Source organism: Pelodiscus sinensis, chromosome 1 (genome assembly GCF_052426305.1).
Source record: "Pelodiscus sinensis isolate ZL-2025 chromosome 1, ASM5242630v1, whole genome shotgun sequence".
Classification (NCBI taxonomy): domain Eukaryota; kingdom Metazoa; phylum Chordata; order Testudines; family Trionychidae; genus Pelodiscus; species Pelodiscus sinensis.
In genome coordinates this window covers 155,261,350-155,276,255 of record NC_143052.1, presented here as the reverse complement: position 1 = coordinate 155,276,255, position 14,906 = coordinate 155,261,350, and the positions used below count along the sequence as shown (strand labels likewise).

At 44.0% G+C, this 14,906-nt stretch overlaps 1 protein-coding gene across 5 annotated transcripts in view; it reads right to left on the bottom strand.

Moving 5' to 3' along the window:
- DCBLD2 (discoidin, CUB and LCCL domain containing 2) overlaps nt 1–14,906 on the bottom strand; it is an 81,066-nt gene that overhangs the window by 32,437 nt on the left and 33,723 nt on the right. For 4 of the 5 annotated variants that reach the window (XM_075914424.2, XM_075914478.2, XM_075914595.2 and 1 more), the window contains 6 exons: nt 12,543–12,680; nt 10,985–11,036; nt 8,720–8,792; nt 6,408–6,541; nt 2,255–2,295; nt 631–846 (listed from right to left, as the gene is read on the bottom strand). In XM_075914424.2, coding sequence (XP_075770539.1) covers nt 631–846; nt 2,255–2,295; nt 6,408–6,541; nt 8,720–8,792; nt 10,985–11,036; nt 12,543–12,680 — 654 coding nt within the window. Of the gene's footprint in view, nt 1–630; nt 847–2,254; nt 2,296–6,407; nt 6,542–8,719; nt 8,793–10,984; nt 11,037–12,542; nt 12,681–13,510; nt 13,618–14,906 lie in introns of those variants that run through there. The other variant, XM_075914528.2, reaches the window with a different exon arrangement.

Below are 14,906 nucleotides of genomic sequence, written 5' to 3'. Positions count from 1 at the left end.
TCTTCAAATTAAGAATGATCTTAAGCAGAAGTATAACCCTGCAATTTTTGTTAATGTCAAGGGGAAAAGAAATCTCAGGAAGGTTAGTTGATATAAAATCTAACTACATAATCAGAAAAGAGGACTAGTAACAAGATCTAAAAGTGATATCTGTTAGTCTTCATTCTTTTCCACAAACAAGGAGGAAAATTAAGATGTAGATAGCACTAAAACGAAAAGATTGAAGCCAACGATCAAAAAAAGTTAAGTATTACATAAAACTGTAATTTTTTCTTTGGGTGATCCACTTCAAAGAATGCATACTGCTACATTACAAAGAATTAATTCAGAATTGACATATATATAAGAAAGCCAGGAAAGCCTTTTTCATCCAAAAGAACAATCACCAGAAACAGTTACACAAAACTTGTTGAGTGGCTCTTATGCAAAACCATCCGCTAAGCTGTCCATCTCTAATTCTAGAATTTCTTGGATAGAGTAAGTAGGGACCATGGAAATATTGTTCTGATCGTAGTCAGAAGCCAATTGAAATTCATTTATAACCCCCAGATTAAAACTCCATCAGTTATGAACCTACCCGTTCCCTACATTTCCAAATATTCTTTTAAAAGCCACCTTAGATCTGCTTACCTGTTATTTTCTTTTCTTTATTCAGGTCTATTTGTAACCACTGATATCCATCAGTGGCAAAAGCAGCCCAAGGAGGTCCAACCCTTTTCAATCTGGCTCTTTCAGGGGTCCAGATGTTTACCAGGCCTGTTTGGTCAGGCCACTCTAGACTTGATGATGCAGTAATTTGAGAATCAGGGATTACTCCAGATTCCATTCCCAGTGTCCCATAGCAACCTGAACAATATAAGAAATGATTAAAATACAAAATCGAAAGTTACTCAACCAAATTTTCTTGCTCTGAATTCTTCCTTTTAAATTAAAGTTATATTGTGTAATAAAATGATTTTTCAAATCTGGTATTTAATTGTATACCATGGTAAACTATCTACTTCAGTGTCTAAAAATTCACAAAGTTAATTCAAACTGGAAAACTGTAAATAAAGGGTAAGGATAAAAAGCAACACACAGTTACAGAAGAGTTGTCAAGTAGGCTACTGAGCAACATTAATCTGATATTAATTTCTTCATTAATGGAGTTACATAGTGGGTAAACAACACATCAATGAAATTTACAAAGGAAATTAAATTAGGAAGGGTTACAAACATCAATAGGGACAAAAATAATGAAAAGTGAAATTCAATGTGGAAAACAACAGCTAATGTATCTTGGAGAAAATCATCTGGAAAATATATTGGAAGGAAGGGTAAAACATGAAAAGCAGTAATGCTCTAAAAGGTGCAACACTGATTATGCTGAACAGCAAATAAATATGAATTTTCATATTCACCAATAAAAAGGATCAAAGAAGTTTGTGGTTTTATGTGCAGGAGTATTCATATTACCACTGCAAGGGTGTGACAGTTTCTTGCTAAGGCTCAGGCAAGAAAACATCTGGATTGAAATGTTACATTCAGTTGGGGGAGAGGGGAGAAGAGGTGTTGTCTCAATACCAGAAAGTTAAGAAAGAAGAATATAAATTAAGAGGCTTGAAGGTTATATTTTTTAACAAACTCAGTTAACACTCAGCAATAGGTAATACATTTGCTGTAAAAACTAAGTAAAATAGAATAGAATGTAAAAAAATTACTAAAAATATAAAATGAGCAAATGCTGACCTTTCCACTTTTCAGCATACTTATATTTACATTCTTATATTTTAAACTACATTAAGAGACCAACAAAAAGGTAGAAGAACTTCTTTCTATGTAGCCACACAAAAAACCTTGAGTACTAGCATACGGGGAAAGATTCAAAGGACAAATAATTATAACTAGGCTAAACAATAACTTTGGGGGCTGGAGACAATACATTTTCAAATGTTTCAAATCTAGAAATGGAGAGGTTAAATTTAAGAATGAGGAAGTGGAAATAGGACTCAGAGCAATTGAATTAAAGGGTTTCATTTAATCAAATTGTCAATACCAAGCATACTAAGCCTTTATCCGTATATTCAAAGCCCTTAAACTCTGATTCACTCTCACAACAATCCAGTGAAAACTCATAAATACATAAGAGGTATTTAATTAACTCAGTTAAAAAAAGTCTTCGTTGCAAGCACAACAGCTCTATTTAAAAAAAACACCACACTTTTCCCACTCCGTAAGTTTATATAAAAATTAATATGAGAGTGATAATGCTTACCACTAGTCTTAAATGTGAAGAGACTTGAAGATAATTGTCCTCTGCAGGAAACAGAAGAAAGCTATTTTTGTGACTGTCAATGAAACATTTAAGGCAAATTGTTCTCACATTTATTTTTTCCCTACTACTGCATCACACCAGGAACCTATTCATACCCAAATATTTTTTCTTATTGAAGTAGCCCTGCTAACACCACTGTGTACTCTGTTTCAGCACTCCAGTCCAAAACCTGGCCTACAAGGTAGCATCTACAGGCAGTCCCCGAGTTACGTGGATCCGACTTATGTCAGATCCGCAATTACGAACGGGGCTTTTCTCGCCCAGGAGGACGCGAGCGGCAGGACGCCCAGATGCGCCGCGGTCCCGCCGCCTGCGTCCTCCCGGGCGAGAAAAACTGCTCCGCGTCTCCCCGGTCTGCTGGGGGGGGGGCCCCCCCAGCAGACCAGGGAGACGGGGAGCAAAGCCGCGGAGCACGTGGGCAGCGGGATAACCCAGACGCGCCGCGGCTGTCCCAGCAGTGGGACAGTCGCGGCACGTCTGGGCTGTCCCGCTGCCCGCATGCTCCGCTGCTTTGCTCCGCGTCTCCCTGGTCTGCTGGGGGGGGTTTCCCCCCAGCAGACCAGGGAGACGGGGAGCAAAGCCTCGGAGCACGCGGGCAGCGGGACAGCCGCAGCGCGTCTGGGCTGTCCCGCTGCCCACGTGCTCCGTGGCTTTGCTCCGCGTCTCCCTGGTCTGCTGGAGGGAGGCCCCCCCCCCCCCCAGCAGACCAGGGAGACGTGGAGCAAAGCCGCGGAGGATGCGGGCGGGACCGCGGCGCGTCTCGGCGGTCCCGCCACCTGCATCTCCCTGGTCTCCGGGGGGGGGGGGGGGGGCGCAGCTAGTGCGCCCCCTTCCCCCAGCAGACCAGGCTTTTCTCGCCGACGACGCCTGCGGTAGAGCAGCTGGGGCGCTGCCGAGTTTGTCCCACATCTCAGCGCTACTGGACCAACCCGGCAGCACCCCAGCTGCTTTGCCCCAGGCGTCCCCAAGTCAGCCGCTGCTGAAACTGACCAGCGGCTGACTACAGGAAGCCCGAGGCAGAGTTGCTCTGCCCCGGCTTCCTGGAATCAGCCGCTGATCAGTTTCAGCAGCGGCTGACTTGGGAACACCTGGGGTAGAGCAGCTGGGGTGCTGCCAGGTTGGTCCCCGCAGCGCTGAGATGTGGCGCTGCGGGGACCTACCCAGCAGCGCCTTAGCTGCTCTGTCCCAGGCGTCCAAATTCAGCCGCTGTTGAAACTGATCAGCGGCTGATTCCAGGAAGCCCAGGGCAGAGCAACTCTGCCTCGGGCTTCCTGTAGTCAGCCGCTGGTCACTTTCAGTAGCGGCTGAATCTGGACGCCAGTTCCAACTTACATACAAATTCAACTTAAGAACAAACCTACAGTCCCTATCTTGTACGTAACCCGGGGACTGCCTGTACTCTAAAAGATTTCAAATGTCAAATAAAAGTTTTTAAAAAGTGTAGCTATTGATAGATCTAAAAGAAAAGCCACTTAAAAACATTTGGCTATTTAAATGATGAAGCTGAACAAGAAAATACTACCCCCAATCAAACCTCTCTCATTTACAGGGATTTTTGAAGAACAGAGACTCTAAATCAAGAGTACCACCACTTTACTCTGAATTCCTTCTCCCAACGTCCAGGCACAACTATACTTGAAACATCAACAGATCAAACTGAATCTAAGCTCTGTTCTACAGGTTCTGATATTTCAAAGAGCTTTGCAGCACTGATGCTGCAAAATTAAACAAATACTAACAGCCCAGTTCAGTTTTTGATCTTCTGACAATATATAAACCTTTAATCCTCAGAAAGTCCCAGAGACTCTGTAACATGGTATGTTGGTTCTTCAGAAGAAAACATGGCTATGAATACCTTAAAAAATAAATTTAATTGCTCATTCAGAACATGTCTAAACTTAACTTTTTCTAAATATTTCCCATTGCAACCCACACTAGTGCAGCTCCACTATTATTAGCAATGTTGGGATCCCTAGAGTAGAAGACACACTGGCACTTCCTCCATGCCAATTAGATGTGCTCTGAACAAGTTTTCAGGATACAGTATTAAAGATGCCAGGTGTGGCCAACAGCCTTTCTACATTAGTGCTCCCAACACAGCTGTCATCAATGGGGCTGAAGAAGGGTAAGCAATGGCAGAAAATGTTCAGAAATTTTTCCAAATGTAGATGGGGGTAGGGTCTCAAAACAGACAATTTATCTAAACATACACCATGAATTTCAGGTTTGCCTGAGCAGTCAGCCTTGAAAAACAGGTTTCAGTTAAAACAAAAAGAGCAATCACCTGCTCTTTCCTCAATGTATCAGTCAGCCACAGGGCATGCTATAAGTTTAGCTTTTCAGATTCAAACAGAAGTTTTACGCTGAAATGGGTAAGATTGTGTTTAAATCCTTCCCTGGCCATTTATTTTTTTTAAAGGGAAGAGGAAAAAAATAAAAGTTACCCCACTGTAAGAAAACTGAAGTAAGAATGACAAAAATGATATAGTTTTATTATACAGGCAGTCCCCGGGTTACGTACAAGATAGGGACTGTAGGTTTGTTCTTAAGTTGAATCTGTATGTAAGTCGGAACTGGCGTCCAGATTCAGCCGCTGCAGAAACTGACCGCCAGTTCTGACTTACATACAGATTCAACTTAAGAACCCCAGGCGTCCCCAAGTCAGCTGCTGCTGAAACTGAGGAGCGCTGATTCCAGGAAGCCTGGGGCAGAGCAACTCTGCCTCGGGCTTCCTGTAGTCAGCGCTGGTCAGTTTCAGCAGCGGCTGACTTGGGGACGCCTGGGGCAGAGCAGCTGGGGTGCTGCTGGGTTGCTCCAGTAGCACCCCTCGGCGCTACTGGACCAACCCAGCAGCACCCTAGCTGCTCTGCCCCAGGCGTCCTGATTCAGCCACTGCTGAAACTGACCAGCAGCGGCTGAATCAGGACCTGGGGCAGAGCAGCTGGGGTGCTGCCGGGTTGGTCCAGTAGTGCCCAGAGCGGGTGCTGCAGGACCAATCCGCAGCGCCCCAGCTGCTCTGCTCCAGGGTCCAAAACAAAAGCCTGGTCTGCTGGGGGGGGGGGGCACACTATCCGCGCCCCCCCCCCCCCCAGCAGACCAGGGACACGGGGAGCAGAGCAGCAGCGGGGTGCTGCGCCTCTGAGGCTTTGCTCTGGCAAAGTCTCAGAGGCGCGGCACCCCCACCCCCCCGCGGCTGCGGCTTCAGTCCCGGTGCCTGTGGTCTGCTGGGGACGGTCCCCGGCAGACCACAGGCACCGGGTCTCAAGCGGCAGCAGCAGCGGTTCCCGCGCTTCTGAGGCTTTGCTCTGGCAAAGCCTCAGAAGCGCGGGAACCCGCCCGGTGCCCCTGGTCTGCTGGAGACGGTCTCCAGCAGAGCAGGGGCACCGGAGCAGCTTACGAACGGGGCTCTCTCGCCCCAGAGCTCGCAGGTTGCAATCCGCTACCTCGACCTCCGGGGCGAGAAAGCCCCATTCGTAAGTGCGGATCCGACGTAAGTCGGATCCGCGTAAGTCGGGGACTGCCTGTATATATGAACAACAAACTACAAAGTAGCAAGCAAGACAAGCATATATTCAATCAAATAATTATTATTATCAGGGCTCACCAAGTGGTGGCGAGCCCCGCTCACCAGCCACGTGGTTTCACACGGTTCTGCGCTCTACGCATGTGCAGATCATTCTGTGCATGCGCAGATCGCTCTGCGCTGGCTCTTCCAGGTTGTAATGCGCGCGCCACAGGTGAGTAGATTACATTATTTGTTGAGCCCTGATTATTATTATTTAGAACAAAAAACTATTAGGAGTTTATGTTCATGCTGCATAATTTTGCAGGAAAATTCCCTAGTTTTGCAATGAAGTCTTATTTTTCACTTATGGCATAGATGTTCCAGTAATTTGGACAGGAAATCATATACTACAAAAATGACTAGTACAGCATAAAAACCTACTTAGAATAGAATCTGCTCTTCCTATGGATGAGTAATTTTACTATAATTTTCCCTTTGACACAACTGATGATCACAGATTTGGTAATAGGAGATGAAAACCAGAGGTAAGCATTAAATATATGAATACAGCATGGCAAATATACTTACACTTTTGAGGTGACATTGTTAGCCAAAGAGCTTTCATAATATGGAATGCCTTTGCTGATTACAACACTGATTTGGCCCCCCAGAATATTGGACACCACTCCTGCATGCACACCAGCCATGCACAGTGAAGACGACTTTGAAGAAAACAGAAAGTAACATTCAAATTCTTTTTCTCCCCCAAACTGTTTCAGTGACATTTTATACCATAAAGAAACTGCTACAGTAAACTTCCGATAATCTGGCACCTTTAGGACCCAGGGGGTGCCGGATTATCAGATATGCGGGACTATCAGAAGGGGGGGCTATGAGGCGTCTGGAGTAGGGTGGGAGGGGATGCCACCCCAGACCCCTCATAGCCCCCCCTTACGATAGTCCGGCTCTGCCCCAGGCGTCCCTGATTCAGCCGCTGCTGGTCAGTTTCATCAGCAGCTGAATCGGGGATGCCTGCAATAGAGCAGCTGGGGTGCTGCCGGGTTGGTCCCGCAGCGCCGAGGGGCGGCGCTACGGCACCAACCCAGCAGCACTCCAGCTGCTCTTGGGGACACCTGGGACAGAGGAGCTGGGGTACTGCCCGGTTGGTCCCATAGCGCTGCCCCTCGGGGCTGCGGGACCAACCTGGCAGTACTCCAGCTGCTCTTGGAGATGCCTGGGACAGAGCAGCTGGGGTACTGCCCAGCTTCCTGGAATCAGCCGCTGATCTGTTTCAGCAGCGGCTGAATCGGAGACCCCTGGGGCAGAGCAGCTGGGATCCTGCCGGGTTGGTCCCGCAGCGCCGTCCTTTGGCGCTGCGGGACCAACCCGGCAGCACGCCAGCTGCTTTGCCCCAGGCATCCCCAAGAGCAGCTGGGGTGCTGCCGGGTTGGTCCCGCAGCCCCGAGGGGCAGCGCTACAGGACCAACCTGGCAGCACCCCAGCTGCTGGTCAGTTTCAGCAGCAGCTGAATGTGGGAAGCCTGTCCGGCTGCCCCAGCACTTCCGGGTTGCTGATGGTGCCGGACCATCAGGAGTCCCGGAGCATTGGATGCCGGACTAATGGAGTTTTACAGTATTTGTTTCCCCATTATCCATAGGCACTATTCATTTTTTAATTTATAGGGCATGAAATGTTGATCTTTGCATTTTTCTGTTTTCTAAAAGAGAAGTATAATGAACGTGAATGGAATACAACATTATGACTGAATAAGGTCTTCATCTGGAACTTACATACTAAAGTGATTCAAGTGATTTTCAGTTTATGATTATTTTCTTGAGAATCTTTTAGGTTAGACTAGGCAAGGGAAATATGTGTATATACACATTCTAAAAGTTAGTTGGAAAAAACTGGTTACTGTAACCTGCTTCTTTTAGCAGAAAGTATAAGAAGATATAATTGCTCACTATACTTATTTGTTGCCAGAGCACCATCCATGACAACAGACAGCACAGAATACTCTTTTTAGCATTTAAAGACACAACTTAGATACTTTTATTCACATTACAAAAGTAAACACTACATAACCAGTTATTTTTGTAGCCAGAGTACAGTATAGTGAACATGATAAACTCCATTCTGTAAGGAAGAGCTAGAATATGACTGCTGTTCATTGAAATCCATTACAGTGTCATGAAATCAGAAGATGCCATTAAGAAATTAGACTCCTTTCCAGAAACCTGAATGTTACAGGCTTGAGAGAGCCCACCAACAGAATTATAAGTACCAAAGATTATTCTAGTGATCTACATTTCACAGAGGATATAATCAAAAGCACGAGGTGCTTAACCACTACTTAGAGACAAGGTCCAGAGATCCTGCCATTAAATAGCCAAGCAAAATCAGTAACATGTCACATTAGGAAGAATCTACTCCCAGAGCCAAAGAAAAAGAGCTGATAGAAAACAAGTATATACAGCCAGTCCCCGGGTTACGTACAAGATAGGGACTGTAGGTTTGTTCTTAAGTTGAATTTGTATGTAAGTCGGAACTGGTACATATTGTAGGAGAAACTCTAGCCAAACATTTCTCCAGAGTTCAGTTTTATTCTCCTACACCTCACTTCCCTCAGTCCTTTATTCTCAAGCTGAGGTGTCTGCTGAGAAAAGCCGCTCTGCTTCTCCTTGGTCTGCTGTGGGGGGGCGCTAGCTTCGCTTCTCCCTGGTCTGCTGGGGGGAAGCAGCTAGTGCGGGGTTGCCTCACCCCGTTTGTAAGTAGGGATCCGATGTAAGTCGGATCCATGTAACCCGGGGACTGCCTGTATAGCAGATTTTGTATTAAAAAAGTGCAAAATTTATATCAAACTTAAAATGAACATTATGTTTTTGTCTAAATAGACTTACATCTCTGTATCCATGAGGAATAGTGCCAGAAATATCAGCAAAAGGAATCACACATCCAGCTGGACAGTACTTACTGGAAGAAAAAGGAATATAAAGTCAATATATGCATGCCATTGCACTTCATTTTAGAAAGTAATTTAGTTTTGTGTATCAAACTCTGAACAGACAACTTATCACATGGTAGGATTGTAATACTGTACTGTATTGCTGTGTAAAACCACCATCTATCAGTGTGTTATAATTTGACAACTGTCAAGCCAGAAATGGAGAGAGAAGGCAGATGAGACAATATCCTTTATTGGACCAATTTTTGTTGGTGAGAGAGACAAGGTTTTAAACTTGCAAGGAGCTCTTCAGGTCTGGGAAATGCACTCAGCATCACAGCTAAATACAAGGTGGAAGTGATTGTTGAACACAAGTAGATAACACATTTCAAGGGGCCATTAAAGATGAAGAGGCCTGTTAAATTGGTCTGTTGAAAAATGTGTTGATTAGTATGATTTAGCTGTAACACTCAGTATGTTTCCCAGACCTGAAGAGAAACTTCGCATAAGCTTAAAAGTTTGTCTCTCTCACCAACAGAAGTTGGGCCAATAGAAGATATTACCTTATCCACCTTGTCTCCCTAATATCCTGGGACTAACATGGCTATACAACACTGCATATAAATCAGAAATATATATATATATATATACACACATATACAGGAAAAAAAGAGTTAGAACAATAAAAACCAGGCATTTGACAAGAATATCATAAAAGCACATGCTTTAACTACATTTTTAATAAGTATATATCCCTATATCTGGTACCATTATTACATATCTGAAAATTTTGAAGCTGTCAAAATTGCAATAGTAATTTTTATTTTATATAATATTAGCCTATAGATCTATAATTATTATTTTTAAAATGATATCTCTGCCTCACGCAGACGGTGCTGGGGGGGGGGGGGGGAAGGGGGAGGACTGGTTTTTAAGTTGGCTCCCCCCAGCACTGGCTCCTGCTCCCCACATTGCTGCCTCTGATAGAGACAGCAAAGTGGGGGGAGGGAGTAACTAGTCGCATCACTAGTCGACTCTCCGATAAGCTTATGCTTATCGGACAGTCAACTAGTCGCTTACATCCCTATTTTAGAGCATAGCAGGAGGCAAGATAGCTGTATTTCTGATGAAAGTACATATTCACCTTCTAGTGCCACTCTCTACCGCAAATAAGCAAAAACTTGAGGAAGAAAGTTGGAATACACGGGTATCAGTTAGGCCCCCTATTCAGCAAAATACTTAAGCATGTGCCCAAATTCCAATAAAGTCAGTAGGACTTGAGCAAGTGCTTAAAGACTTTGCTGAATAAATGGGCAAATGGTTCATTGGGGCCTTAATGTGGAATATGTGGGGATTGCAAAGGTTAAATCTTGAAAGAGTGGGGATTCCATGAGTTTACAGCTCCTCCAAAATGTAAGTATTGTAACCCAAATTAATTTATTGGCTTTACAATACCTTCTAGCTTTAAATAATACATGTTTTTCCCAAATAAGTGTATCTTGATGTCCAGGCTTGTATACCATTCATAAGAATGAACACAACTGTCTATTACATCACAGAAGAACCTCGTTAATTTACACCAATTGTGAGGCCAATGGCAATTAATTTACAAATTAGTAAGTGAATAATAGAAAATCAAGATCTAATGCATCACAAAATGTGCTTTTATCGTGATAAATGTTAGATTTAAGTTATGACAGATACTGTAGCCACCCATAGTATGTTTAAGGGCCGTGGGGGAGTGGTCACCACACCTCCTCCAGGAATGAAAAAGCAGTGTGTATGGGAGACGTGATGGTGGTCACTAGCACTGTAAACAGTTTCAGAAAAGTACTATCACCTGGGATGACATGTGTATTTCCCCTTTAAGCAATGCACATTTTGTAATCTATTTTGTAAAAGCAATGAATTCTTAGTGCTATGAGTGCTCATTAGCACCATTAACTTTTGGCTGGAAAGTGGGAACACAGCTGGTTTTTCAGTGTGTGAATTTATTGCAAATTAGCGAGGTTCTACTGCATAATAAAACAATTATCTTCATTTTTGGTAACAATAAGGTCACAACTTATGATTGTTATTTAATCATTTAGATTTTGCCATCCAAAGCACTCTCTTCGAAACAAGTGACATAGTGGAAGATGATTTGTGTAACAGCTTGAATAAAACCACTTTAAAATAACCATCTAGTGAAGCGGGGAGAAACTAAGCAAATCGGTCTTACTTGAATTCTGGTTCAGAAAAGTGACTTGCATTATCTAAACAGGTTATTAGGTCTGGAAAGAAAAAAAAAAATTAAGTCAGGAAGAAGGTAGAGACAAGTGATGTTAGCCAACTTTTTAGAAAATACATGAAGACCATCAAATTGAATCTCTCAGGCTCATCAGTTCTGTGTGTGGTTCAATAAAAAACCCTCAAAATGTAAACATCATATCTGATAAATAACATACTAGCTGTGAATTTAGTACAGTAGAACCTTGATAATTTGTACTAATGATTGGGAAACCCACTGAGAATTTAACATGTAAACTTTACAAATTTAAGGTTACATCATAACAAAACATCTATATGTTTTGTTAGTTTTTAAAGTGCTACCCAGACTATTGTTGTTTTTTAAGTTTATCCTGTACAGACTAACTCAGCTACCCCTCGGAAGCTTCATAACAAAATTGTTCTTGTTCATTTATATTGCATAATTTAATTTTTATTATCTACAGTATTGCTTCACAGAATGCTTATAAGTGCACTCTAGCATGTTTTAAGTCAGAACTTCCTATTCTCTGCTTACAAGAGGAAACCGAATTGAGAGGATGAAATCAGTACGCTACATAAGAGTTTTGAGTTTTAACACTTGCACCTTGCACATGTGGAGCAGGATGAAGTACAAAGCATAGGACGGCCTTTCCCACATTATCAAAATTTGACATGTTTATTTCTGTCAGTCTGAGCTATCAAGTTTAAATACACATTAATTTAACTTGCACAAATTTAACACACAGAATGAAAATTTAGAATGAAAAGACAACCTCATCCACGTTTTTGTAGCATCAATCCTAACCATGAGATTTTCAAAATATGGCCAGCAAAATACTTGCTGGTGGTCCACAGAAAACTAAAGGATCACACATAGTTCTACATCCACTTTTAATGATGTCTAGGTGGAACACAAGTAGAATCAAATATAAAGAAAGAGGAAGATCAGGTATAGCAGTCTCCATTTCAGGCCACAGTACGATAAAAGTAAGAAAGATGAACAAAGAAGCAGTTTGCAGAAAAACAAACAAGAAGCCACAAGCTGGGCTCTAGTCATAAGATTCTGCAGGGACAAGGTAACATGGATTAAATCAGACAGAAAAAATAAAACTGATATGTGTGTGTCACAACAGAAAAATGCAACAGTTATAGAGATTACAGGAGACTATGAATGGGGGGAGGGGGCGGAGAGAGAGAGAAAGAGATCAGAATTCCATAGTACTGCCACATTACTATGATCTACTCTAAAAATCTTTCATCTAACATCTTGGTTTTTATACTCCAAACAACGTATTTAATCTTCTATCTAAAGCAGCTGCTTCATGTGTTTCGTTCCTTAACCCACCCTGAATGACAACTTAGTGCATCTAGGGGGCAGGACAGTTGAGAAGTGTTAAGATGACATGTAAGAGTTTGTATTTTTAGATATCCACTGTTTATGTTGAGAACACAGAAAAAAAAGTTTGTACTCATCATACAGGTCTAACTTTAATCATTATGCTGAATAACCAACTAAATCTGACAAATACCTGATTTTTCAGTGGTTGAATATGAGGCAAGAAATCCACGACCAGAAATGTGTGTCCCGCTCATGAACTGTACTGTGACTTCATTACTTTTTGACTCGATTAAACTGTCCATTGGAAAGCCCAGACCACAGTATTTTCCTAGGAAGAAAAAACTCATTAACAAATCTGTTTATGTTCAGTGTAAGTTCACATTAACTTTTCTTACTACACGGATACTAAAAAGAAACATGCCTAAGTGAAGAATATACTCAGTAATTCGACTGGATGGAGAGTACAAATTTGGGATGTAAGTGACTAGTCAAGTCACTACTTGACTAGTCACTTCTCTGCCTCTGACAGAGGCAGCAATGGTCGGAGGGAGCAGGAACTAGTGGGAGCTGGCTTGAAAGCAGGTTCCCCCTGGCACCGCCTCTGCAGAGGGATAGGGAAGGCAAAGGTGCAGCAGGGGACTGGGCACGAGCTGGGACTTAGTTGTCCCAGCTCGCACCCAGTCCCAGATGCTGCACCTGTGCTTTTAAATGTAGTAAGAGTCACCGGGGTTCCGTGCTGCGCCTCTGCCTTTTAAATGTAGTAGAGCAAGGCGGTTGCATTGCAATTGTTGATTCAATCACAGATACCTATGAACTTGATCTTAAAACAGCAGAAGTCTTAAATAGGACTATCACAGAATCATAGAAGTGTCAGGGTGGAAGGAGCCTCAAGAGATCATTCACCCATCACCCCTGCTCTGAGGCAGGACCACATAAACCTGGACCATCTCTGAAAGGAGGTTGTTCCACCTATTCTTAAAAACCTCCAATAAGTATTCCACAACTTCCCTTGGTAACGTATTACCAGAATTTAACTAGCTTTGTAGATAAAGATTTTTCTAATATCTAACCTACATCTCCCTTGCTGCAGATTAAGCCCATTATTTCATGTGTCACTTCAGTGGAGAACAACCAATCACCATCCTCTTTATAACAGACCTTTATACATTTGAAGACTTATATCCCCTTTACGCTTCTCTTTTCAAGACAAAGTATTTCCAGATTTTCGTAAACATTTCCTCAGATAACATTTTCCTAAACCTTTTCCCACTGTAAAATAGGAGAAAATATCATATGGCAGATTGCATGAGAATTAAGCCCCAATATCAGCAAGACTAAATCAACAGGTTCCTATATTATTAAGATCTGGAGGGCACAAAGCAGGTTTAAATTAAGGATGTTAAGAGGAGAGTAATTCACTAATCATGTAGCCAATAAAAGTTGTATTGACTACATGGTTAGCTGATAAGGGATGGCTTGCTCAGTCCCAGTTTATGCCGGGGCCAGGAGCTACCCCCGCAGTGCTCTGCAGTTTAAAGTAGTAAGAGCTGGAGGTGCAGGGCTCAGGTAAGAGCTGGGATCCCCCATGGAGAGGGGCTGCTGCCAGAGCAGCCTCTGCCTGCGGCCAACACAGGCCACCATGGACAGGGGCTACTTCACGGGAGCAACCCCTGTCCACGGTGGGGGTGTGTCCCCCAGCTCCCCGCTGAGACCTCCCACAGACAGAGACTGCTGCTGGAGCAGCCTCTACCCATGGTGAGCCTGGGCCCGCGGTGAGCAGAGGCTGCTTTGTAGCAGCCTCCTCTGGCTCCCCCTGGTGCTTCTGCAGCAGTGCAGGTGGCACCATGGAGATGGTGCTGCGGAGGGGGGGGGGGGGGAGAAATCGGCTTTTAAGCCAGCTCCCCCCAGCACTGGGTCTTGCTTCCTACCCACTTCGCTGCCTCTGATACAGTAGCGAGTAGTCAAGTCAACTACCCGATAAGCCTGGGTTTATGGGGTAGTCGACTACTCACTTATGTCCCTAGTTCAAATACTGTCTGGTTTTAGTTCTGGGAAAACACTTGTTGGTAGCAATGCCTGATGATTACCATGAACCCAGACTCCTAATGAACACCGTATACCCTAGGATTGGAAGGATTCGATTTTTATTAGTAAATATCAATAAAAGTCAAGTTACACATATACAAACTGATGAAAAATATTTCCATCAATACAGGCACTCCCCGACTTACGCGGATCCGACTTACGTCGGATCCGCACTTACGAACGGGGCTTTCTCGCCCCGGAGGTCGAGGTAGCGGATTGCTACCTGCGAGCTCCGGGGGAGAAAGCCCAGTTCGTAAGCTGCTCGGGTGCCCCTGGTCTGCTGGAGACCGTCTCCAGCAGACCAGGGGCACCAGGCAGGTTCCCGCGCTTCTGAGGCTTTGCCAGAGCAAAGCCTCAGAAGCGCGCGGAACCGCCGCTGCTGCCGCTTGAGTCCGGGTGCCTGTGGTCTGCTGGGGACCGTCCCCAGCAGACCACAGGCACCGGGACTGAAGCTGCAGCCGCGGGGGGT